The sequence below is a fragment of the Anastrepha obliqua genome, chromosome 2 (genome assembly GCF_027943255.1).
Source record: "Anastrepha obliqua isolate idAnaObli1 chromosome 2, idAnaObli1_1.0, whole genome shotgun sequence".
Lineage (NCBI taxonomy): Eukaryota > Metazoa > Arthropoda > Insecta > Diptera > Tephritidae > Anastrepha > Anastrepha obliqua.
In genome coordinates, this window is record NC_072893.1 from 71,477,516 (window position 1) to 71,503,884 (window position 26,369).

The window sequence follows — 26,369 nt, forward strand, 5'->3', positions numbered from 1 at the left end:
CCCATTTAGTTCGGGCGCTGTCGTGCAAAGGCTCTTGTGCTAGGAGCTATTTATTGTCGAGGCAAAATGGTGGCGATTATGGTGAAGCCATACAATATTCGACCAATTTTCAACTACATGCACTATCCTTATTACAAGTGCCAGTTTGTAAGTTAAAAACCTGCATTAATTAATTTAATTAATAGTTTCACTCTTAAATAGACAATGTGAACAAATTACTTCTACATACTTGTATTTTGAAAAATTTATTAAAAAAGTAAATCACTATCATGTATACTCTAAATAATTGGAATGTGTAGTAATTTCCGCATTCTAAAGTACATTTTACAGTTTCTGAAATACAATTGACTATACTGAAAAAAATTAGACGGTTTCTGAAGTACTAATAACTATTCTGAAGAAAAGTATACGGTTTCAGAAATACAATTGACTGATTTGAAATAAATTTTACGGTTTTTGAAATACAGTTGACTGATTTGAAATAAATTTTACGGTTTTTGAAATACAATTGACTATTGTGAAGAAAATTTGTACAGTTTTTGACTATTCTGAAGTCCATTTCCCAGTTTCTGAAGCACAATTGACAAGCCTGAAAGACATTTTACAGCTTAGATATTAATTATCCTGAAATACATTTCACAGTTTCTGCAATACAATTGACTATTCAGAAGTACATTTTACGGCTTCTGGAACACAATTTATTATAATGAAATACATTTTAGAGCTTCTGAAGCACAATTGACTATCATCAAATATATTTCACAGTTTCTGAAGTACAAATGGCTATTCTGAAATTTCGATTTCTGAAATTCATTTTACGGTTTCTGAAATATTGTACATTTGAAGCTTTCTCTTGGAAAATGTGTAGAACAAGGTAGCATGCAAAGTTAAATATTTCTTAAGTCGATTTTTATCAATGAATGAAGGTAAAAGATAGAGATAAACAATTCGAAATTAACACCTATTATGCTCCCTACTCTTCATAATACCTCATCCAGGCCCTGTTCTAGCGTATGTGTCGCTGTTCCGACAAAACCAAGCTGATATGCTTACTTATTCTCGATATGGCATCACACTGATTTTTGAGAATTTTTTTCGGGCGCAGTTTTGTGCATTTCCTCCATTTAGTGACCAGCACCGTCAGTAGAAAAATTCAATCGCTTTCGTCTATTTGAAGGGTAGGCCGCTGACTAATTTCAAATCATTAATATTTTTAAATTATATAATATTTTACAAATTAAAAGAAAAAATGCCGCATGCTCGTATAAATTTGTAATCGGAATTTTATAATGGGTATCAGTATCACTTTTCCCTTTACCTCAGTATTTTCGTTTATCTCCAATATTTCTTTAATTAATCAATTGATTCAATTTTTTCATTTTTACTGGCATCCAGATATGTATGTATATAGGTGTATGTGTATGTGACAATGTTATTAGAGCAAATAAATTTAGTACATATTAAAATTATATCAGCATAAATTAATCTTGTCAGGGCAAATTTTTTGTGGGTAATGTTTTCTGATTATATTTCTGGCAAAATCGTATCAACACCTTCGATAGCTCAGTTGGTAGAGCGGTGGACTGTAGAGGGATTTGAAAGCCAAAGCATAGCTATCCATAGGTCGCTGGTTCAAATCCGGCTCGAAGGATCTTGAAGTATATGTTTTTTTATGTAATTCACTTTTGCATTCGATTTTTTGCATGTTTTATGTTTTTACAATAATATGAACTAAATTTTGTTATTTTCATAAATATTTTCTTATAAAAAAACGTTCAAATTGGATTTAAATAATGCCATTGATTTAACTTGAAACTACAATAGAGAGCCGCCTCCAATGAATTCAAGCTCAATATTTATTTAAGGCAGCGTTTCACTACTTTTGTCAAATTTTGTTTAAATTTAAATTAGCCTTTGTCTTTAGATTTAGGCACCAAAAGGGAAAATCAAATACATTACTCTGGTTATTGTTGCTCTACTGCTACTACCTGTTCAATGTGCCTTGGGCTAAAAATAAAATATCAATAAGGAATTGAGTGATGGGTGTAATAAAAAGTGATTCTCGTGTCGAGATAAGAGTTTTAAGGCCTTTTCTCGTGCGAAATTGTGCTTCAAAGTGTGCATCAAAAGCAAATAATCAAAACAATTTTTGGTATTATAGGAAGTAAGTTCGCTGGTATGAATAATAAAAAGTACTGAAAATTAATATATTTTTAGTGAAAAAATTTTCAACATACAGTCGCGTCTGGTGAACACTTCTATTTAGTGAACACTGACTACAGTGTACTTTCTACTAACGGACACGGAACAGGCCTTGCAATAATTAGTTCATTATATCCAGACACGACTGTATGAATATTTACGAACCAATTTAATTGCCTGCGCGCTGTCAGTTTCTTATTTCTTTTTGTATTTTGTAAAAAAGAAACATGTTTCCCAATTACAGTGTACTCTCCTTTAAGCGGGCACCTAAGGGAGTGAACAATTTGTCCGCTTATGAGGCGTGTAAAAAAAAAGTAAACAATATGTTTTTTTTAATTCTTAAGAATTTGTGGTTGTACGGAAAAAAGTGTACGCTTATGGGAGGTGTCCGCTTATGGGAGGTGTCCGCTTATGGGAGGTGTCCCCGATAGGGGAGAGTACACTGTACTTGTTTCTTCCGTCTAGTTACACCTGTTTTAATACCTAACAAATATAGGCAGACATTTGTAGGCATAATCTTGCCATTACGTTCATTGTCCCGTCATGGATGCTGAATTCAAGGGTATGTCAACCGAAGTACATCGTCAAGTCTACGCAGTCATACTTTTGAGCTTGTTTGAATTCCCAAGTCATTTTAAAGCTCGTACATCACATCAATCCTCAGTCTTTTTACCCGTAGTCTACGCGAATGAGCCATAGCGCTTTCGCATAATAATTGTGCCGAAGACTCATGTTTCCGCTCCATATAAAATACGAAAATGATGAAATGAGTTCATCGAGGAAAGGAAATCTGCTCTTCAAGTGCTTGCCAAGCCAAAAATAGCAAGTTTGATCTCAAAATTGGCATTATTGCTCGTACACTGTGATTCAAAAAGACCGCGGATTTTCTTTAAAAAAAAATCGAAATGATCATGTTTTTTTAGTTTACGGCATTGTATGTATGTAGTTGTATGAAACATAAAATGCCACTCACGGCATCTCTCGCAACACAGCATACGCATATCACAATCCTCCATGACTTTTTGGCATAGTTCGAGCAGTATATCATTGATAGCGCGTATGAGTTAATTCTGCAGCTGTGAAGTTGTCTCGGGCTTATAGGCATAGACCATACTCTTCACGCAGCACCAGAGAAAGATGTTCCATGGTGTCTCAGCAGCCATTTTACTTCATTGTTTGGTGAGATAACTCATTCTGGAAACTTCGTTCGCAAACGACCATTGTTTAATGCGCGATGAGGAAAATGGCACCGTTCTGTTAAATCACTTATTATACAAGTCCATCTCATCTAATTCAGGTTATAAAAAATTTATTGTCACGTGTCACGTTAACGTCCCCCATTCACCGTAACAGCGTTACCGGCATCATTTTTGCAGAAGTACGGTCATGACTCACTCCTCTAGCCCAAAATCCACACCAAAATAAACACCAAACACTGTCTCATTGTGGGTGTATAGTTTTTTCTTCAATGGCATGTGGAGTTTCAGTACTCCGAATAAAATAGTTTTGCTTGTTGAGCCTCAATGCTCATCATGGAGTGCTCCATAAGCACTTTTTGCAGAACGACAATTTTCATAAAACATTTGGAATTCTTTTACGCATTGTTCAACTGAGTATCGCTTCATGTCTAAATTGTCAGAAAAAAATAGACAAAAAATAAATACAAAATTCATCATCATCATCGGTTCCTGTTTCCCCCACTGGAGCATAGGGTCTCAGTAAAACACCTCCATCTGATTATATTTTTTGCAGGAAGCTTGATTTCGTTTCAAATTTTTCCTGACGTTTTAACTTCCTTCCGGACAGTTCTCCTCCAAGATATTTTTGGACGGCCACCTTGCGAGCACCTTGTGGATTCCAATCCAGTGCTTGACAATCCCCCTCCATTTTCACGGTTTTATCATGTGAGCTAGCGGCTGGATTTTGCATCTCTCGTACAGATCGTCGTTACTGATGGTGTTGGGCCACCAGATCTCCAATATCTGGCGTAAACTTTTGTTCACACAGCTTTAAATTTTGTTTTTGATACAATTATTTGTGAGCCAGGTTTCCGATCCATACAAGAGTACTGACAGTACATTTGTCTTAAAGATCCGTAATTTTGTATGTACGCTGAGGATGCTCGAAGACCAGATAGCTCGGAGCTGTGCATACGCGCCGTTCGCTATATTTATTCTGGCGATAACGTCTAGTTTCGCACTGTCTTCAGCGGCAATAATACTACCCAAGTGGGTATCAACGTTCTCAATGTGATCAGCAGTTAAGAGGAACGGGTGCTAGTAGATCGAATTTTCATGGCTTTCGTTGAGGACAGATCGTCAATTTTGTTCTGCATGTCGGTGTGTTTGACGCAGATAAGGCATGTATCATCAGTGTAGGCAAGGACTTCGAGATGTTCATAGAAATTCCAATAAATACCTATTTTTTCCCCTCAATACAGCTTTTTAGTATATCATCAATATCAATTAAAAATAATTAAAGACAGCAGACAGCCTTGCCGTACGCCAGCACTGGTGAGAATACTTTGCGACAAATTACGATTGTGCAAAATCCTGCATTTCAAGTTGTTGTAGTGCGCGCTTACAAGATATATTAGTTTCGCCAGGATCCTTCAAGCATACTGCACTGTAATCTACAGAGGTTATTTGGAGGGTTGTCTGCCACTCTTGTACTTGCTCCACAACGGGACGTAGGGTGTTAATTTGATCTACACAGGAACGCTTGCTTCTGAAACCTGCTTGCTGTTTTCCCAGGGAGCTGTCTATAGTGGTTTTAATACGATTTAACAGCACGCTGGACAGGATCTTACACGCTACTGACAACAGCATAATTCCTCTGTAGTTTTTGCAGAGCGATAGGTCACCTTTCTTCGGCAGGACGACTAATATACCTTATAACCAGTCATCGGGGAGCTCTTCTTCGTACGAGGTTGCATTGAAAATGGGTTGAAGAAGATTTGCAGGCTGTTCTGGACAAACCTTAAAAATTTCAGCTGGTAGACGGTCACTGCCGGCAGATTTATTGTTTTTGAGGGCTTTTATTGCAACGAGTATCTCCTGTTTGGATGGTGGGGAAAAATATATTTTAGCCGAAGAGGAGGAATTACGGTTTCAAGATCCCAGCAGGCAAAATTAAGATATAACAAACAATTGCTATCATGTTAATGCATGCAAGTCTCTGAGTAGAAAAGGTCTTTCGTAACTTCGTGGTAACCATCAAAGACGATGGGTAATCCAACATTTCCATGGCAGCCGGTTCTGCGTACCGGAACGACTCGGGTCGCCCCAGTAAACTAGCCCTGTCTAGTGCACCGTACCTCCATGCTAGTCCAATACACGGAACCATTTATGCTAACAGGAAGTACTACATTTTCTACTCGTCCAATATCTTTTGTCTCCCTCTCTAAGCTGCATAAAATCACGCTGGCCGCCCTCGTTCTATGTAAACTAATGTGCTCCCCAAAGTTTACCAAATTTAATATATGGAATAGGCAGCTCTTCTCCGCGTTAGGAGCAGCTTTCAAGTCAATTGAAAGGTGGCTGGTCCAATAGTATACTTTAAAGGCCTCCGATGTACCATGAAAATCTGATGTATGAAGCCACACAGATAAGCCTCATTCAGTTGGTTGAAGACGGATTTCAACCGGCATAGTCAGTTTAGGCCCTCGGCGCATTATGCGACTAATCATAGTAATGTAAGTCTCGTCATGCCGCAACGAATAGATGACAATTCGACTAGCGCCACACGCTATCGGGTCATGCATAAGCAATTTGCTTTAAAAATGTGAAAAATTCCTGTAAAATTAGCATTTTACAACACAAGAATATAAACGAGAATAATATAAAAAGAATAAATAATAAAGTTTGTTTCAAAGCGCCTAGCGCCCAACAATGCTGAAAGCTTTGAATTTTGCAGCTTTTATGAAGCTTATTTTTTTTGTGACGTCTTTTGCGGTTTCTTCCATGTAACCAGTGTAATTTATCAAAACTGGAATTAATTTAAATTTATTAATTAAAATATAAAAAAAAAAAAAAATTACTAACTGGAAAAACATTGAAAATATAAAAAAAATCATCATGCACAGTTATGATCGCCACTGTATATACTGTGCACCAAAACTTTTGTAAAATGTCGGAATGTTGCCAAATATTGCATACCTCATTTGTATGGGCGTTTACCTTTATTTGTTTTTCTTATTTCGCCACACTTTGTATTCACCTTACCTTTGCATTCACCTAAGAATGCTGCCTAAAAATGGTCATATTAACAAAAAGGTCCCTCAATGAGTGCAAGAATGAGTAAATGTGAAAAAAATTATGCAATGCTAATTATTGGCAAGTCTGTTATTATTTTTATTATTTTTTGTTTTTGATTTTTTTAACTTTTTGTTTTTGTTTCCTTTTTTCATTTAGTCCCATTCATTAGACAACTCGCATATAATCTATTTGTTTGTGCATTATTTGCAGGGTGAATTCTGTCCAATTAACTGCATTTCTTTCTCTTTAGCAGCGTTTTTTATTGTTGCAGCTTGCTTGGTTGTTTGTTTATATCTGTTTGATAAGGTGAAAATTAATTGCTGTTGACTTTTTGGTTTTTTTTTTTTTTTTTTTTTTTTTTGTTGTGACTTATTTTATTTATTTACATTTTTTCTTTGCTTTTTTTATTCATTTCATTTATTTGATCACCGATTAATGAGGAAGTATTGGCAGCTATTTTTTTGTAGAATTGAAGGACATTTTCTCTTTTATTTCGTATGCCATTCGTAGGTAAATTTGAAGATTTGAAGTGCAATGTCTGATTAGAGGTCGCGTGCCAACAGGTACAAGTTGTTACTTGTTTTGGTTGCTTCATTACAAAGAAAAATAAAAAAAGCGAATCATTAAAATATCCCAAAAAATTAAAAATCGGCAAAATTAGGTAACTTCGACAAATTTTCATTTAACGGTAATTTTTCCACAATGACAAAAAATGCGATAAGATTTTATGAAATTGAGGAAAATGTTGTTCTTCATGCCATATTTTTTATACATTATAAACATCAAAAGTGCACCAGTATTGAGTTTCATCGAAATATCGCAACTTTGACTTGAATAATAAGAATTACAAGCAGTTAGTAGAGTCGTACTTTCAATTGAAACAATAATGTTGATTCAAATCAGCCAATTATTTTGCTTATAAACTTGTTTTACAATATTAATCATCCAATTTTGTTTTTGAATACGTTTTTTACTAAATAAACAATTATGTTGAGTGTCTGTTCGTGTACTGCGCCCATTGCAAAAATTCGGATAGGGTGATTAATTTCGCGCCACCTTGTAGTTTGATGTATTTTTTTGAGTCAGGACTTTTTTGCAAATGACGACTGCTCAGTCTTTTTTCGATGGAGACGGACCAATTGCTATTGGAATTTTTCATCTGCCATGGACAAAAAGAAAAAGTGCCTAGGATTTTTTATACGGTTTTTGCAAAAATTACGAGTATATGAATAAAAAAGGTAAAAATTGTCCAAAACAGGCAAATAAAGCGAAATGAATTAAAGAAAAAGACGAACGATTCCTGCTCAAGTATGCAAATACTTTGGGCAGTGTCGTCAATTCTTCAAACAAAAAATGTTTAAATAGCAAAAAACAAAAATAAAAAATAAAAATAAAATTAAAAAAAAATAAAAATAAAATTAAAAAAATTTTTTTTTAATTAAACAAAAATAGAAAAACAAGAAAGATAAATAAAAAAAATATTTAAACTAAAAAAAAAAAAATTAAAAAAAAAAATTAAAATTTAATTACAAAAACAATAAATCGATAAAAAAAATTTTAAATAAATTAAAAAAATTAATCAAAAAATAAAAAGTAAAACAAATTAAAAACATAAAAAAATGTAATAAAAAATAAAAAGAAAATTGATTTATTTGTAGTTTTGCGTATATACATACATAAGAAGTAAACTGAAAAAATTTCGAAAAAAACTCAATCGTTTGAGATTTGTTCAATGTTGATCATTTTTTTGAATAACATCTTTGTCAATTTTATTTTTTTATTTTTGTAAGAGTAAATATAATTAAAAACAATTTTGGGGAAAAAATGTATTTGTTTTTTTTTCCTTTTGACAGTTTCGTCATTTTTTAAGATGTAATATTAAAAAATTTTAAAAATTTAATATTTTTGGCTAAACAATTTTTGCCATTCTTCATTGCATTTTGTAATTTTTCGTACCTCTAGCAGAGAACTAAGCACTCTGGAAAGGCTTTACTTTAAGTTCCGATTTTAACGTTCTTCTCCTCAAAAGTTCTTTGCTGAAGCTATAAAGCAATGACAAGAACCCAATTGTTAGCATAGACAAAAACTTATTATGGGCAATTTGTGTGTCCAACTCTCCGAAGGCAAGTCTACAGCAGAAAATTTATTTTTGTTTTTTTGTTATAAATACCCTCAGTTCTTTGCTATAGCCAAAGCGTTACGAATGCAAATATGTAAATTTGTTATTTTATATAACCAAAAATAAAGCAAAGCAGCAATACAAAGTGAGTTTTCTATTATCACATGCATTTGGCAAAGAATATGTAACACCTTCGATAGCTCAGTTGGTAGAGCGGTGGACTGTAGAGGAGTTTGAAAGCCAAAGCATAGCTATCCATAGGTCGCTGGTTCAAATCCGGCTCGAAGGATTTATTTTTATTTTTTCGCTTTTAAAATTTCTTATATTTTATTATATTTTTCCTAAAATTTTTGGATTGCTTTTTTTATTTATTTATATATTGTTATTTTAATTTTATTTCTTAAGGCTCACTTAAGTGTAATTTATTGATTATTTTAGTTTTCTGTATTTTTTTGTTTTTATTTTTGCCAATGTTATTTTTAGTATTTGTTTACTTTTTAATTTTTTACTTAAGTTTTATTTATATATTGTAACATATTAGTATTTTGCTTTAATTTGGTTTTTGTTTTAATTATTTTTTATATTTTTGTTGGCGTAACTAAATACTTTAAGCTTTGATAATAAAAACGAATGCGAATTTTTTTCACTATTTTTTGTAATAAAATCTTAATTTATGAAAGTAGCAAGGTTGTTACTAGATTTTATGTACAGTATTGGTCAAAACTAAACTACGCCACTTAATAGTAAGAAATTTACAAAACCTATTTCGGAGATTTCTTAACAAAGCACACATTTGGCACTAAATCGTTAAATGCAACATAAATGATGTGTTTCTAACAGTTTCCATTTGAAAAATTTATTACTTTAAAAATACAAATATCGTACCATTTGCAGAACATGTCTGCCTGTCTCATATTTTGCATGAAGCTCATTACTTTTTGTGATTGCAGCACATCTCGTTAGCAACGAAGATGTCAGATTATTAAGAACTTTCATCAATATGTTTTATCAGATTACTCAAATAGTTTCACGGTTTAAAGAAACATCGAAAAACTAGGAACGGTTTCGAAACCCCTGAAACCACAAGTAGAACAAAGTCCCTGCATGTAACAATTGTGATTTCTATTTACAGTGGGTCAAAGTTTCTAAATTTTAGTCACAGAAAATTTATGGCATGTGCAAAGTATTATAAGTCAAGTAATATGACAAATTTCCATGGAAGCACAACAGAATTTATATATTTGCATCATAATTTACAAATGCCAGAATAGCAGGCCATTTGCACATAATTGTGTATTGTCCAACAGATGTATTTCAAAAGCAATCGTAATCATTTGTGATTCCGAATTTGCAAGTTTAAAAATTTACAATTTCTACTGCTGGTTATAACAGAGAATTACACTGCTAAGTTACATATGAGTCATTTGACAAAAATTGGACAACACCTTCGATAGCTCAGTTGGTAGAGCGGTGGACTGTAGAGGAATTTGAAAGTCAAAGCATAGCTATCCATAGGTCGCTGGTTCAAATCCGGCTCGAAGGATCATGATTAAATATTTTATTTTGATTTATTTGTAAATTCTTTGTATCAAAGTTGTAATTCACCAATTCCGTCTGTTGCATCAGCTCTAAATAGTTAATGTAATTGTATACCGAAAATTTTAACAAAAACGCGGAGTACAGATTCATGGGTAACAAAAGCTTTCTATTTTTTCTTTCTTTCTAATTTTTTTTCTTTCTATATTCTTGTTTTCTTTATAATTTTTTTTTTCTTCATAATTTTTTTTCTTTCTAATTATTTGTTTGATTTAATTTTTTGTTGCATCAACTCTAAATACTTTATGTAATTGTGGACCGAAATTTGGTAACAGCACTACCAACTGAGTACAGCGTCATGGGTAACATACATTTTGTAACTATTTTTTTTATTTCTTAATTTATTGTAATATAAAATTATAAAATTAATATGTAACGTTCATTTTTATTTCACGCTATCAGTGGGGGCGTTTAAGAAAAAATAAACTGTACAATTATCAGGCGCTGTGAGAGCGCTCTTGTTTTCTTCTTTCTTTTGACACAAATTCGCAAAAATCTATTTACGTCTTTTTATCGCTAGAAAACGCTCTCATGTCATTGACTGCATTTGACACGAAATGGATAACACCTTCGATAGCTCAGTTGGTAGAGCGGTGGACTGTAGAGGGATTTGATGTAATCAAAAAGCATAGCTATCCATAGGTCGCTGGTTCAAATCCGGCTCGAAGGATATGATATTCAATTTTTTACATACAGCGTTTTTTATTTTATCTTAAAAATGTTCACACTCAACGCACAACAAACAATAACGTTCTTAACATTTTTTTATCATCCATAAAGTTAGTTAACCCATCCCAATTTATCCCTTTTTTTTAATCTCACCCCGCTCAGCATCGTAAACTTCGCGCACGTCGCTCACATAGTCATCGCAAACGAAGCGAAACACGCATAGCACTGGATCTTCCCACCACCGACCCCAGCGCAGATTTGATATTCTCCACCGACGAAGAGCCAAACGCACCTGATGAGGACGATTGTTTGCCGCAATATTGCACTGTACCGCGCGCACGTGCACGCCGTCTATTGCAAAGCGAGCTGCAGCGTCGCTATATTGAAGAAATTGGCGATAACGCAACTGGGCGTTCAAGAGCCAAGATGCCGCCCGAATTGATTATTACATCACCATCTAAGGGCACAAAAATCACTGTCGTCCCGAAAATGACTTCTTCGCAAAGGGTAACGGATGCGTTCGGCACTCTCGAATTTCCGGTGACCTTCAAGCCGGCTAGACGCACCAACTCATGGCATAACCTCAACAATGGAGCGCCAAAACCGGTGTGTATGGCGCGTCAAAAGTGAGTGGATTAGGGATCTTGTAAAACGCCCATTTAGACCATCCAATGGAAATGTCTTATTGTGTTTTGTAAATTAATGTATGTACATACACTCATACTTATACATACATACATACAAATGTATATGTGTTCAAAACACATGGAATTTTGTACGAATGGTTTTATATATGTAATACACAAATATATAGAACTGGCTGTACCGAAATATTGTGACCATTGAAATTTTAGACCTAATTGGAATTAAAATCTCGTACCATTTATGTGCGTATTCCTTGCAAATAATTAGATTTAACAAGCCTTTCAATATTCAACCAACTTATCCTAAATTTCCTGTTAAGCAAATGCAACAGAATAAGAAAGTATTGTAGTTCTCCGTCCATTCTCCAGTCTTACGTGTTTACCAATTAAGTGCTCCTTGGTATAAATGTATGCGTTCGGGCTGTCCGAACGAATGTCTTTATAAATAAGTATTAATTTTTTAGTTCTAGAATGCCCAGCTCCTACACTCTCGGCGAAAGTAAAATAGAAGAGTTAGATTTGAAGCTGTCATTGAAAAAAAGGTACTGGACGGGCGTAAAATCTGATAAAAGCAAAGAAGAACACCAACGGCCACTTTCATGGAATCAACAAATATTGCGCCAGCACACAACGGGACAACAATCCAGACATGGAGCGTTTGAACGACTGAAAAAACCATCACGAGAAAAACTAGAGGACACCAGTCATCGCAAAGCCGACAATGAAGCCTTTCTTAAGTAAGTTAACGCACCGTGTGAAAGTAATCAATTGCCTAAACATTGTACTTGTGGAAATGTTACATTACAGCGCCTGTTCGCAGAAGCTATTGCATTGGCAACAAGAGCTAAATAATGTGGGCAGAACTTTTGTGGCCAAAGACGGCAATGCGTCGCCAATGCTAAGCAGAAAAATTAGTATTCAAATGGGTAGTCTGGCATTAGGTATGCCGGAAATTATTGAGGATGAGCGAACTATGCGTATATTTAGAAAGGTTTCACAAGTGAAAAAGGAGCTAAAGGCCCCCACAAAAGATGAGGCTGGAATTGTCGAGCATAAGTTGAAACGGCGAAGGTAATTTTCAAAAAAAATGATTTTATTGAGAAATGAATTGTACTCAACTATATATTATATATAGAAGGATTGTACATAATATGTCCGCCTTGCACCCTACCACCCATTCTCTTTTTTATTCAGCAATGCACTCACGAAGATCGCCGATACAACACAGCTTATTGCGCGCCTAACTAAAGGTAGATCGAAAAGCCGAGGCCACGGTCACGCCACCGCAAAGCGTACTAACAACGCCAATTCGCATCAGCAAGCCGGACTTTCTTCAAATACATCCAAAGCGCGTATACCGGGCGTTAATCGTTTCAAAACCGGAAGCATTGTAGTAACGGCAGTGCAGCAGTCTTCGACAAAGAAAGTTAAGAAAGTGCATCGTAGCAGCAAATCACATCTCTCACTTAGTTGCGTAGCTGACGGTACATGCAAAAAGGATCAAACCAATGGTGCTGGTGGAAGCACAAAGCTTAGTAAGACCAATCTATCAATTAAGTCTTCGCTGAGTTCGAACACGTTCGTTCGTAAAGTGAAGACAAAACTAACCAAAAAGAAGTCAAGCCATTCACGCGAGGAGACTACTAATATAGCACCAAGTAGTCGTGCATTGGTTAATAACAATAGCATCATCACCAACAACAGTATTTATGGAGTGCCTTTATCACGAAAGATGTAATACTTCTTTAATGAAATGATAAAGAATTGAGATTAATAAATAGTAACAATGTTTAACGGTACTATAGGTAATTTTTAAAGGTATTTTGTATGTAATATAGTTAACAAAAATAAATGTAACTCAAATTAACGCATAAGTTTAAATTTCCATTTTTTACTTGAAAGTTTTCTGTTCGGTGTATGAGGGTATGAGGGTTCCGCGCATTTTTGCACTTATATTCAGGTTAAAAACAAATAGTTGTTCACTTTCCCGCGCTTGCACTTTTGCTATCTTATCAGTACTATAACATATATGGCACGCATGGCCATATTGAGCCACTCATAAAGCACGTACTTTTTGACCCCTACTCAACATTGGCCTTTAGGCCCACTTCCTTTTCTTGTGGTCAACAAAAAAAGGCAGCTACAAATGCGGCAAGGCGAAAAATCAATGTTGGATACTTTTGCCTTGGGTTTTCTAACTATCGTTCAAAGCATTTAGAATCGGCATATTTTGTTTACACACTTCATATACTCACCTTCAGAAAACTAGAATTTTAGATTTCACTTTCGATTATCGCAAATTTATGCAAATTTTCCGAAATTCTAAGTAACTTAAAACAGAGTAAACAATTAAACAACTTTTTTCTTTGCGCACGAACAAAAAGCTGTCAAAATTTGATTTCTGATTTGCCCAATTTCTGGCAATGAAGTGTGTTGCCATACTTATTATAAATACTATTTGCGAACATTTTTTAAAGAGATGTCTTGTTGTTAGCGAAGTGTAAAAGTTAAATGATAGCCATCTGTAGGTTAGATAAACCAGGTTGCTTGTTTATCCATAGTTATTGAAAAATTTCACTTCACATCGAATTTCCTCCTCCCTTATTTTCATTTTGACGCTAAGGTGGGCCATTGCTAACTTTTCAGAGAACGAAAATAAATTAATCAGGATTATGGAACATAAGAACATTGTTGCGTTTATTTGGTTACGAGGTGCACTGGCGTTCACCAGGATTAGAAAACGCAATGCTTTGCATTCCAAATTAAGAATAGTGTAGAATTTAGTGGCGATGGAAGCTGGTTTTATTGTTCGTACACAAATTCAGTGCATATTTAGCAGTGCACAAAGGGTTGTAAGCGCCACGGAAACTTACTATTCTTCTTGTGCTTGCTTTTGTATTTTTTGTTTGTTTTACTCCAGAATACACACTCAGGAACCCAGATAACTCAAAGATCGACTTATGTTTTCAAAGTCCTGCCGTTCATTAACTGAAATATAGTTGTTTGGTGACTGCACGTCAATACTTTGTGTTCTCTGTCCGTCTTTGGAATACCTTATCTTACAAAATTAAACGTATAAAAGAAAGCTCGTGCTTCAAAAATAAATTGCTTCACTACCTTGCCGAAAATTGCTGAATGTACTCAAATGGTTCCACATGATTTAAATGTCTTCCACTTAATTCCTACTCGTACTACTATTATTTTTACCTTACTTTCCTTTCTTAATACTTTTCCCCAACTTATACTACTTATCTATAATTTTAATTTAAATTTTAATGTAAATCCTTTCATGTAAACTGTTCTTAAGGTCAATCATTGTAAAAATAGCCTATGGTTGTATGTTTGGCTTTAATAACAGGAATGAGTTGGTGCGTGACTATCATTCGGAATTCAGAGAGAACGTAGGTTCGAATCTCGGTGAAAGACTAAAATGAAGAAAACGTTTTTTCTAATGGCGTTCGCCCCTCGGCAGGCAATGGCAAACCTCTGAATATATTTCTGCCATGAAAAACGAATATTTGCCGTTCGGAGTCGGCTTGAAACTGTTTTTTTTATTTTGAAGATTGAATATTGTCATTTATGAATGATAAATAATATCGTTCAAATGACTGCCACGACTAGCTTTACAGTAGGCCATTCGATCAACCCAATTTTTAAGCACATTTTCGATTGTTTGGGCTCCAATTTCATTAATGGCAACTTCGATTTCGTGTTTTAAAGCATCGATCGTCTCTGGATGGTTCGCATAGCATTTATCCTTAACGGCTTCCCACAAAAAATAGTCCAACGGGCTTAAATCACAGCTCCGAGGCGGCCAATTGATATCGGAATTCAAAAATGGTAGCCAAAAGTTCGAGTGTAGCTTTGGCAGTGTGACAAGTTGCACCGTCCTGTTCAAACCAAATGTCGTCCATGTCATCCTCTTCAATTTTTGGAAACAAAAACTCGTTGAGCATGTTACGGTAACGCTCGCCATTTACTGTAACCATGGCTCCTCGCTCATTTTCGAAAAAAAAAATGGCCCGATAATGCCGCCAGACCAAAAACCGCATCAAACACTGACTCGTTGTGGATGCATTTGCTTCTCTACTGTAACGTGTGGATTTTCTGAGCCCCAAATCCGACAATTTTGCTTATTGACGTAAACACCGATGTGAAAATGAGCTCCATCAGAAAAGAAGAAGAAGACTCACCACTTTGGAAATATATATGTAATTGGCGCGTACATCCTTTTTTTGGGTGATTGGCCGAGCTCCTCCTCCTCCTCGTATTTGTGGTGTGCGCCTTGATGTTGTTCCACAAATGGAGGGGCCTACAGTTTCAAGCCGACTCCGAACGGCAGATATTTTTATGAGGAGCTTTTTCATGGCAGAAATACACTCGGAGGTTTGCCATTGCCTGCCGAGGGGCGACCGCTATTAGAAAGATCTTTTTCTTAATTTTGGTCACGTCACTCAAATATTGCCCTGTTAACGAGCATCAAAAAACGACAGTAACGAATTAAACTGATTGCAACACGTACAAAAATATTATGCAAATAGAGATGAATAGAGGTTTACATAATATTAGTATTTAACGATAACCAAAACACTTAATTTTGCTATCACATTTACGCTCCTCAGAAATCTCTCCAAAAGTCAATCCATCTATATTATTACCAATGAGTGGCAGCTAGTAGCTGTCAGATCCTATTCGCGCATTTAACGTTACCTATGAAATATACCGGCAGATCAATTCTAGCAGCAGATATTTTGCCGATTAATAGAAATAAACAATTTCTTTCAGATTTAAGATAAAATTAATTATTATAAATATTAATTAAAAACGATAAGACTGAAATGGTTTCCCTACAGGATGTTTCCACATTCATTGTTCCAGGCCAGCTCTGCGCGCTACCGCAAAATGAAGTGGGCAGCTGCTCAGTAGTAAGTAAAATACTTTGATTTTCTAAAATTTCCATATGCATTTTATTTAAAATTTTAGTCGAGAAATTATCCGGAAATTAATTTGAATTGTGAAATGTTCAGCACATCCGTCAGCGGCCACTCAATGGACACATATCGCAATGTAATGATACCGGTGGACGAAGGTGTGATGAAGCGTATAATACGCACATTTTTCGAAAGTGGCTTTATGGAGGCGCTGAATGAAGCGCGAGACCGACAAACAGCCACTGTGAGCCCGCTAATATGCGCAACTGCACAATTTACATTTGAAATGTTGCAATTTGTAAAAAAGCTCAAGAGCAAAATTTTTCCGCATATGCGTGAGGTGAGTGTCGGCAACGTGGCTGAGTTCTCTCAAACGCGTGACTGGTTACGCTCCTATATACGTTGTATTGTATGGCATCCAAATTGTTTCAAAATTGCTGTTGCTGGATCAGATGATATTGTCAGAATATATACCGACGAACCGGCAATGGTGCCAGTTCTCAAAGTAAGGAGTTATTTAAACACCTGCTGATTTTTTCACTTACAATTTTGTTTTTGTAGAGTGGTTCACAGAAGTGGATTACTTCAATGGCGTGGCGTCCGTTAACTGCCGCTGAGTTGGCGGTTGGCTGTCAAAAGGGAGTATGTCTATGGACAATGGATACCAATATGCATATAACTCGTAGTGCCACACAAGCAGTATTTCTGAAACAGTGAGTTCTATTTATGCTACACAATTCAGCATAGACTAACTAAACAAACCATAGTCCTGGACATTGTCCCATCACATCCGTACAGTGGAGCACCAATGGTACGCTACTTGCCACAGCCTCTATTAGCGATACTGATATTTTATTGTGGGATGTGGATAAAATGCAGAATATGCCATTGAGACGGGTAGGTCCTCCCTGCTCGCTACTGAAATGGTCACCTAATGGCGCTTTTCTATTTGCTGCCACTGTTGGGAATGTTTTTCGTGTGTGGTCAGTACATAAGAAATGGACGCCAGAACGTTGGACCATCAACACTGGTATCGTACAATCAGCATGCTGGTCACCATGCGGCAATTTTTTGCTTTTTGTCACAACAGGCGATAGCATTTTATATCGCTTGAATTTCCAGAGCGAACAGGTTTTCGCATGTAAGTAATACGCTAATATCGCAATCAGAAATTTAAGGCAACGCGCACCTACTACAAGCATGGGAAAAATCCATTCAAATGCTTGAATTGTTGCTTAAGCCTTCGCTGGCCGTTGCCAATAGTAAATTTTATTGATAAGGCAAGCTACAGGTGAGCCTCGACACGAGCACAGTCATGGCTTGTATAATGCTGCCCACAAACCCATCACTTTATGTACCCGTTGCTCATTTACTACACTTTTAATCCAAAAGTAAAACTAATAATTTTTTTCCCATAGCCGGTACATCCGCCAAAGAAGCTTTAAAAATTGCCGACTTAACAAAATTTAATGCTGGTCGCCGCGAGGTTGGCGGCAAGCCACAAGCGTTAGCCTGGGACGCAGATGGCAAATATCTGGCTGTTATATTCAAAGACTCGCCTTGTATTGCACTCTTCAGCACGTGTTTGAGGAAATTCGATATGACCATTTCACCACTATGTTTCCTTACTGGCATAGGCGTAGAATATCCCTCATACATCTGTTTTAAAAGCAAAAATATGCGAAATACGGATACTGTTTTAACCATTGCCTGGTCTAGTGGACGCATAGAATACTTTCCTTTTGCTGATATGTGATTGAAAAAAGGTGCGCTATTTTGTAATTTAGGTACATATGTAAATGTTAAAATGATCTTTATATTTATTATATGAGGTAAATTGCCACATGATTTTGCTTCAAATTTTACATTTTATTTTTAATAAACAAATAACAAAACAATACAAGGACTCTCCAAGTGTTTTCCTATTTTCACCTTTTTGGATACAATTAGACTTCATATATAATATTAACATTCAATATAGACTTATGTATGAGAAACTTTAAATCAAATAAACACTTTTGCAGTTTTAGACAAGCCGGAAATATGCATCGAAAGTTTAACTATTATTCTTCATAAACGCAGGATATAAAAAAGAATCCAATGACACATGCACATAAATATTTTTAATGCAGATGATAGGCGTATACATATTAGATGCTTGCATACATATAAATACACAGTAATAGATAATGAGTTTTAATACAATACAGATTAACCTAATTTCCATTAATCACATTTACGGATCTTCACATTGAATTTTTAGTTTGCTTTAAGGTACACAAATCCTTTTTATACGGACTCAAAGAAACTTTTATATTAGCGCTTTTGAGTGGAAGTGCCAACGGTTCTTTCCTTTCAAATGTCGCCAAAGAAATAACCCAATGCCGTAGCGGCTTTAACGCGTACAAAATGATTTTCGTCTTTTAGTAGGACAGCCAGTTTATTTCCCACGGATTCGGTTTGGGTATTGCGTTCCGGTAGGAAGTTGTGGAGTATGCCTGCAAAGAATCAATGAAATTATAACAAAGAGGTATTACTTTAAGTTGGGGAAAAATAAATCCATTATTTTCTCGGTAGATGGCTGTAGAGATCGATATCTCGTGAAGTATCGATCAAATAATTTAAAGTTCATGTCAAGGTGACATTTCACACATAAAAAAAAATACTTTGCTGTTTTTTGTTTGTTCCACTCAGTTGTGAGTCACAGGGTGTTTGCAATGAAAGTCAACAAACAGAAAACTCGCTGCATTTTACGAGGGCGGTTCAATAAGTATCCATGTTTGATGATAGAGGGTGTTCCTGAGGAAAGTTGGTATTAGCATCGTGTGGTGCCATTTATCAAACGACGACAAAACAAATTTCAGGCTGATTGATAGGTTAGTTTGGATTTGGCAGCAATTCGAGTGAGATGTCTTTCGTGATTTTAGCTAAGATGGAAAAGAACAGTACCCTTCGGTTATTCGCTTTTTGTTTTTGGATGGGAAAAAATGCGAGGAGATAAAAGCACAGTTGAATGCTGTTGTTGTTGTTGTTGCTGTAACAGCATAAACCTTCCCCATACTTACATATGGGGAATGCTGCTGGAGTGACGTCCTTGGCCGGATAAAACTCCGGGTCGTTTCGGTAACGTAGAACCGACTGTCGTGGAAACCCACAGTTGGATGCTGTCTATGGGAATGCTTCGTCATCTATGGCCACAGTTAGATATTGGTTCAACGAATTTCAACGTGGGCGAACACCCATTTTTGATGAGGAGCGACCAGCGACGCCTGGTAGACGTAGTTACCGAGGAAAGGATTCGAAAAGTCCACAACATAATTCTCGCTGATTGACGAACGAAAGTGCGTGAAGTAATAGAGGCCATAGGAGTGTCGATCGGAACGGTAATTAATATTTTACATGATAAGTTGGCGATAAAAACTTTATCGGCCCCTTGGGTGCCACGATTGCTCACAAGCAAAAACAAGCGGTTGCAGCTGTTAACTTTGAAGCAATGTTTGAAACAGGAACGAAGGAATTTTTGCGTCGAGTTGTCACCGTTGATGAACTCTGGATTCATCATTACACACTAGAAACTAAGAAACAATCAAAGCAATGGATTTCTCCCGGTGAATCTGCTCCAAAGAAGGCAAAGACAGTCCCATCGGCCAGAAAGGTCATGGCGACGATTTTTTGGATGTCATGGATTTTTTAGAAAAAGAAAGAAAGTTATTGGGCCGATTTCACAAAAAATTTAAGGAGACACGGCCGCATTTGGCGAAAAAGAAAGTGCTGTTTCACCACGATAAAGCACCAGCAAATTGATCCGGAATTGTCGCCGCCGAACTGCATGAACTGCGTTATGAATTGCTGCCGCACCTCCTGGCTCACCCAATCTGGCTTCTTGCGACCCTATCATGAAGAATGGCTCGCGGGAAAAACATTTATTTCAAGCGAGGACGTCAGCGCCGAGACAGAGGCGTACTTTGGAGAGTTCGACAAATCCTATTTTTTGGAGGGGTTGAAAAAAGGCCTGGAACAGCGAATTACGTGCAATTTTGGTTTCGTCGATTCCGTTTACGATTTTTTTAAGTTAAGAAATTTTTCGATAATGTCGAATCGAACAACAGAAATAATTGAAGTTAAGTCGTAGCATTGCCCAGCTAAAGATCGACCATACATAAAACAGTTTTAAACCATTTGCGCAAATATTTTACGCAAAAATAATGGATTTCTTTTTCCTCAAACTAATATATTTAGTCCTGCCATAAGTTCTGTTGCAGGTTAAACCCGTTATAGATATGAAATTATATATTTTTTTAGTTTTATTTAATCATTTTCATTCGAAATGGTCTCCATTTGCTTTTACACAAGCCTTCAAACGATTCAGCCATTCAGCTATTGCAGCTCGCACGGTTTTCATGGATATTGACGGCGCTGCTCTAACCAAGATTGTTTGAGGCTCCCCACCTTTCTGTGAGATCTTCGACAAACTATGTTATCCAATTCTGACCACAAACTGTGGTGCAATGGATTTAAATCTGGTCCTTCAGATGGCCAATCTTCTTCGGCTTTGAACCCAGGAATATGGTTTTTTAGCCACTGCTGGGTGGTTTTTGCCTTATGGGCTGGAGCGGAATCTTGCTGGAAGATTCAACGCTTTTCATTGAAGAGAATACTGCTCAACTGCTTCACCACGCCTTCTAAGGCCTCTTCCGAGTACACTTTTGCCCCGGTCTTCTTAGTCCCTTTTTCGCAGAAATGAAGAGCTGTAACGTCTTTTCAAGACACTCCTCAGCAAACCATTACAGAGGCGGGATGGTGACCATGCTGAACCCTTGGAACAACATATTTTACGTCTTTAGAAGTTTTAGTATAGATTTTTTAGTTTTGCTTGTTAAAAATTTCTTCAACAGTGAAAATTTCATCACCGAAGAAGCTGCTTCCATCTGTCGAGTCTAATTTTCTTCACGCGCGTTGTCAAAAGATGACCAGTTGAGCGACGGAAGGCTTTCATGTGGAGGTCATCTCCTAAAAGTCTTGACATGGATCTGGCCGATACATTCATATGATTTTCTGTTTTCCAATGTATAACTTTTTCCTGCGAATTTGTTCTTGCCGTATTGTAAAATTTGTCACAGAATTTATAGCAAGACATAAGTACAATATAAAAAAAAGTAGGCATTTACCTATAACTATCGCAGCACTGCCCCGCACCTCTGCCCATTGGCTACGTAACTTCGGTATTGCAGAGTCAATGAAATCTTGTATATGATCCGGTAAGTCCATAGCCTGAAACCAAAAAAGCAAAGTTACAAAGCACTTCACAAAAGGTAGATATGTCTTGCGTACGATTAGCTTAACAAAATCCACTATAAAAACACCATAGTTCAACTGGCCGTGATCGATTAGATGACGTTGTGCCATTTCGTTCACTTTTGGAGCATTCAATAAGCCACAAACCTTTCGTAAAGTACCTTTGCATGCCTGGAAAAATTTCAGTTAAATTCAGGAAATAAGAAAAAATACAAATACTTCGACTCACTCTTATTATTGTCGCTTCACCCTCACTCAAATGCAGCAAAATCGGAAAGAGATTCGCGATTAACTGCTCGCGCAGCGCCTCTGTGGAGGAGGAGTTCGGCGACATGCTGCCATTCTTATCATGCGCTTTCTTCGACTCACACAGATCGCCAAAGAGAATAATGGACGCTTCACGTATCTCGATGGAGTAGCTGCCAAAAAATGGCCTAATACGTATTGCTAATGAGACATGAAATGATTCCAGACGATCGCTGGGCAATGTTTGCAGAATGCGTGCTAAACCGCGCATGCTTTCCAAAGGGATATTTATGAGACAGTCGCTACAAAGCAAAAATCAAAAAAAAAAAAATAATAAATAAATAAAATCGTTTGAAAGCCTGCTAATAGTGTAACTCACCTAACGGTATCATCGATGCCCTTCAGCAAGGCAGTCACCGCAGTTTCCGTATACTTTTCAATGTCATGTTCAGTCAAATTGCCCACATACCCCAAACCTTGTATGCTTAAGCCGCGCACTACGGCATTTGGATCGCTCAACGCCGAACTTAGGTGCAGCATAATAACTGAAGAGATTTCGCCGCACGGCTTCAGCGGCACTAGACGTGAAAACAAGCCCACTGCCGCAATACGCTGGCCATCATATGGTGATGAGACATATTTGCTAAGTGCGGTAACGACCTGCTTCATAATGCTCGACGAGATTTGCAACTGGTTCACGAGGCCAATTGCTGTTGGTGTCAGCAGTTCGATATAATTTTTCAGATCGGTGCTGCTGGCCAATTGGGTATGTACTGTGAGCACTGTGGCGATTTGTTCCATTTCCAGATTGCCAAGGAATGCTTGAAAAGTGTCTAACACGATTTGACAGGGATTCAGTTTAATCAGATCTTTGTTCGGCACAAAACCAAACCTCGATTTGGTCGTCGAGGCGACAGTGGAGAGTGAATTGGTAGAGGCGTTGATGCCCGAATGAGTTGGTGAACTGCTGCGTTGGTTACCTGTTTGCATGGGTGGTGCTAAGTTTGTGTAAGTGGCCAAGGAGGTTAACATCATAGTGAAGAGTTCGGGGAATTTCTTATACAATTCCTGTGAAGGGTAATGCGGAAAATAGTTATTAAAAACAAATGTATTTTGGCAGAAAGTGGACGCTCCGCACCTCTTTGATATCCTTGCACGGCATTATTTCTTTTAGAGCACAGAAAATAGCAAATGGTTGTATGCTGGCAATCTTTTGGCGATCACTTGCCGGCGCTTCATTTGGTTCGTACAGACACGAAGAACTTAATATTTGTAAGAAATTGTCCAGGAGCGCGGCTGTTAGTTCAGCATCACTGGCGACAAGGTGCCAGTATTCGACGATGTTGCTGTGAAAGTGTAAAGAAAAATTATGTTGTAATAAAAACGAAAAAAAAATAAAAATTGTGAAAAATAAAAGAAAACTAAGAAATTACGTACTTTTCGTACGGCAAAGGCTGAGTCAGCATTTCAAAGCATACCAGCTTTGGGTGGTGTTTTGTAAGCGCGACGAGCGCTTTTAGTACACCAGAGCGCGCGCGATTTATTTCACAATCTCGAACAGCCTAAAATTCATATTTTAATAATGATTTAAACTTTTTACGTAACCTCAAAACTTACACTCAAACTCTCTTTGACGAGATCTGGAATGGCGTGGAACAGCTCTGAGCCTTTGTGTTGTACGAAAAATTTCAACACCACCGAAGCGCCAATCGATGAACTTTGCTCCGGATCACGTAGCCCTTGCAGAAGAGTTTTGCTATTAAAGCATAAAAATTACAACAATAATTAAATTATAGGAAATACATAAAAAAATATCATAAATATTTTAGTTTAGTAAAGAGACAATTCCAACATCACTGGCAACTTGACGTTCCGAAGGATAATTTGGCGAATGGTAAATTCTACTGGACATCTGTTTTCAAAGGAAGAAGAAATGTGTCAAGATACGCTAGAGCGGAACTACAGTCGTTTTTACATTAGATAGATAGATATGACGACCTCGGTAGCCGAATGGGTTGCTGCGTGACTACTATTCGGAAGTGTGTAGGTTCGAATATCTGTGCATGAAACACCAAAATGAAAAAGGTTTTTCTAATAGTTCTTCCCTCTCGGCAGGCAATGGCAAGTATCCGAGTGTATTTATTTCATGAAAAAGCTCCCCAGAAAAAAAATCTATCGTTCGGAGTCGGCTTAAGACCGTAAGTTCCTCAATTTATGCAAAACGTCAAGACGCACACTCGGAGGAGCTCGGCCAAACACCCAAAAAGGGTGTAAGCGCTAATTATAGATAAAGCTATGCATTCCGACCATTAGATCGATGTTGGACTGTAGTGGCAATTACGATTCTGTGCGCAGAGAAGAAGAGCAAACTGATAAAGGTTACACCCAAAATTTTGGGATTCTTTGCAGTCGGAATTGGTGTGTCACCGACTTTTATCTTGAGTTGCAGTTTGACCTCCTTTGTCCAGGTGATAAAGAGGGTCGCCGTGGACTTTGTGGGGAAAAGTTGGAGATTGCTCTTTGCGCACACAACCGCAATTGCCACTAAAGTCCAAAATCTCAACAATGTCCTCAAATCGCTTGCCGGCAGCACTCGGGGTAAAGACAAAAGAAATGTTGCTATCGACATTTAAGGCGATTGGCCGGCCGGTTCTCAATTATGCTGCGCCTATCTGGTCGCCTGGAACTATTGACACGCAGTGGATAAAGCTCCAGACTTACCAAAACACTGCTATTTGGACAGCGACGGGTTGTCTGCTGATGACCTCTCTTCAACACCTTCACAACGAGGCACAGATGCTCCCAGTAAAGGAGCACAAAAAATTACTCAGCAAACAGTTTCTGCTTGGGTGCTACCGCCAGTCACGTCAGGAGACACCTCGTCAATTACGCTGACGAGATCAAGGAAAAAACGAATAGACATCTACTGGACCAGACAGTGTTTAGACAGACAATAAACGACATTCATCGGGAGACCATCACCACCTTTTTAAGTTCCCGACCACAGAATGCCGTAATCGGAGTCCAACCACCACCCATTGTAGACGAAGAGCTTTAACTTCCCCGAGAGTCCCGCGTAAACTTGGCACAATTACGTTCTGGATACTAAAGCAGGTTAAACTCCTACCTATTCAGAATTGACCCCGACATACTAAACATATGTCCGGCATGTGAAGGCACCCCGCACGATACTAACCACCTTTTCACATGCCCCATCAAACCCATTCATCTAACACCCCTCTCTCTCTGGACCGAACCGGTCGAAACAGCAAGTTTCCTAGGCCTACCGAAGACGACCGGTGATTAGTTACACTATACTGAGAGGGCATAGTTACTGCCCCAACAACCCCATTACTTCATTTCCTTCGGTGATTACCGTAGCCAAGCCGGCAATCTTGTAACAGGCAGCAGATTTTGAGTTCGAGCTGTTCTGTGGACATCAAATATGAATGCTCTCTAAGTGAGAGCGTATCCCCCAGAAAAAAATGTCATCAGATGAGCTCGTTGTGCTCTACAGTTCGATATAAATAAGTGTTCTAGATTAATAAATTCTTACTCAATGAATCTAATTCGATTTTTGCCACTTACCAAAACTGTAAATACTGAAAATTGGACATGCGCAAAGATATTACTTTAGCTATTTCACCGGCCAAATGGTAAATCATCTTTGGATCATCCGTAATGATTTGCTCCTTCACCAATTCGATCTCCTTGACCCAATCGGTTTCGCTGTCGGCAATGGTGAGGGTCTCATAAATACACGATATTTCGAGCGTCTTTTGTAAAATGTCCACCGATACCTGGCGCACTGTGCCGTTCGAATCTATACAACGCGGAACAATTTTACCCAACATTTGACCAGTTTGATTGAACTTTGAAGGCGCCTCACAGCCAATTTTCATCGTCTTTATATACACATCCAGAGCATTATTGAAGACGTGTGAGGCGCAAATGCGGACCTCTGAGTTTTTGTCCCTTGTCCACGACTCTAAAATCGAAATGATTAGATCAAGTGTAGAAGGTGATGGATCCGTTTCAGTGATAGCTTTAGCTAGGGCATTTAATTCCGGTAAAGATTCATTTAAATGTTTTGCCAGAAAACTGTTACGCTCGTCTTCCTCGGGTGAATCAAACTTGATTTTTAAATGCTGTGCGCATGAGAAAAAATTTTTACAAGCAATTTCGAATATAACACTACCATCGACCGACTCTGTGGTATCAACGCCACCTGCAAAAGATAAACGAAAATTGCTTAAAAAGTAGTCAATCAGCGATCTATAGAAGACAAAACTTGTGATAGTTACTTTTGGTACAAAGAAATTTCTAAATAATAAAATAAATAAATAGAAAGAAAAAAAAATTAAAAAAAAAAATGTATAAACAAATAAAATAAATAATTTTAATTAAAAAA

At 37.2% G+C, this 26,369-nt stretch overlaps 4 protein-coding genes and 4 non-coding genes across 12 annotated transcripts in view; 6 read left to right on the top strand and 2 right to left on the bottom strand.

Moving 5' to 3' along the window:
* Positions 1-13,312, top strand: part of LOC129237974 (cytosolic carboxypeptidase Nna1) — a 208,961-nt gene extending 195,649 nt beyond the window's left edge. For 3 of the 4 annotated variants that reach the window (XM_054872980.1, XM_054872981.1, XM_054872984.1), the window contains 4 exons: positions 11,005-11,468; positions 11,951-12,223; positions 12,294-12,557; positions 12,681-13,312. In XM_054872980.1, coding sequence (XP_054728955.1) covers positions 11,005-11,468; positions 11,951-12,223; positions 12,294-12,557; positions 12,681-13,224 — 1,545 coding nt within the window. In that variant the 3' untranslated portion in view covers positions 13,225-13,312. Of the gene's footprint in view, positions 1-11,004; positions 11,469-11,950; positions 12,224-12,293; positions 12,558-12,621 lie in introns of all 4 variants that reach the window. The other variant, XM_054872983.1, reaches the window with a different exon arrangement.
* Positions 1-13,892, bottom strand: part of LOC129237975 (glutamine-dependent NAD(+) synthetase) — a 241,915-nt gene extending 228,023 nt beyond the window's left edge. The window contains exon 1 of the mRNA XM_054872985.1: positions 13,742-13,892. The gene's annotated coding sequence lies outside the window, so the exon portion shown is untranslated. The remainder of the gene's footprint in view (positions 1-13,741) is intronic.
* Positions 1,553-1,651, top strand: Trnay-gua (transfer RNA tyrosine (anticodon GUA)). The gene is made up of 2 exons: positions 1,553-1,589; positions 1,616-1,651. It is a non-coding gene; the product is annotated as a tRNA-Tyr (tRNA).
* Trnay-gua (transfer RNA tyrosine (anticodon GUA)) lies at positions 8,768-8,866 on the top strand. Its single transcript has 2 exons — positions 8,768-8,804; positions 8,831-8,866. It is a non-coding gene; the product is annotated as a tRNA-Tyr (tRNA).
* On the top strand, positions 10,022-10,120 carry Trnay-gua (transfer RNA tyrosine (anticodon GUA)). Its single transcript has 2 exons — positions 10,022-10,058; positions 10,085-10,120. It is a non-coding gene; the product is annotated as a tRNA-Tyr (tRNA).
* Trnay-gua (transfer RNA tyrosine (anticodon GUA)) lies at positions 10,741-10,843 on the top strand. Its single transcript has 2 exons — positions 10,741-10,777; positions 10,808-10,843. It is a non-coding gene; the product is annotated as a tRNA-Tyr (tRNA).
* Positions 13,893-16,187: 2,295 nt separating the features above from the next.
* Positions 16,188-18,176, top strand: LOC129239618 (aladin). The gene is made up of 5 exons (XM_054875262.1): positions 16,188-16,411; positions 16,470-16,922; positions 16,979-17,130; positions 17,185-17,558; positions 17,836-18,176. The coding sequence occupies exons 1-5, from the start codon at positions 16,325-16,327 to the stop codon at positions 18,171-18,173; spliced, it is 1,404 nt and encodes a 467-aa protein (XP_054731237.1). The 5' UTR covers positions 16,188-16,324; the 3' UTR covers positions 18,174-18,176.
* An 89-nt stretch (positions 18,177-18,265) lies between these two features.
* The window catches only part of LOC129239617 (maestro heat-like repeat-containing protein family member 1), a 35,827-nt gene continuing 27,723 nt past the window's right edge, over positions 18,266-26,369 (bottom strand). For both annotated transcript variants that reach the window (XM_054875261.1, XM_054875260.1), the window contains exons 5-13: positions 25,547-26,186; positions 23,576-23,714; positions 23,396-23,520; positions 23,097-23,304; positions 22,338-23,026; positions 21,942-22,260; positions 21,749-21,883; positions 21,586-21,688; positions 18,266-18,915 (exon numbers count right to left, since the gene is read on the bottom strand). In XM_054875261.1, coding sequence (XP_054731236.1) covers positions 18,773-18,915; positions 21,586-21,688; positions 21,749-21,883; positions 21,942-22,260; positions 22,338-23,026; positions 23,097-23,304; positions 23,396-23,520; positions 23,576-23,714; positions 25,547-26,186 — 2,501 coding nt within the window. In that variant the 3' untranslated portion in view covers positions 18,266-18,772. The remainder of the gene's footprint in view (positions 18,916-21,585; positions 21,689-21,748; positions 21,884-21,941; positions 22,261-22,337; positions 23,027-23,096; positions 23,305-23,395; positions 23,521-23,575; positions 23,715-25,546; positions 26,187-26,369) is intronic.

What these genes read in the sequence shown, in the direction of transcription:
- LOC129239618 (XM_054875262.1), top strand. Translation starts at nt 16,325, where the DNA reads ATGGTTTCCCTACAGGATGTTTCCACATTCATTGTTCCAGGCCAGCTC. An exon ending in AAGTGGGCAGCTGCTCAGTA is followed by an intron (nt 16,412 to 16,469) that starts GTAAGTAAAATA and finishes TTAAAATTTTAG; the next exon opens with TCGAGAAATTATCCGGAAAT. An exon ending in CAAGCAGTATTTCTGAAACA is followed by an intron (nt 17,131 to 17,184) that starts GTGAGTTCTATT and finishes AACAAACCATAG; the next exon opens with TCCTGGACATTGTCCCATCA.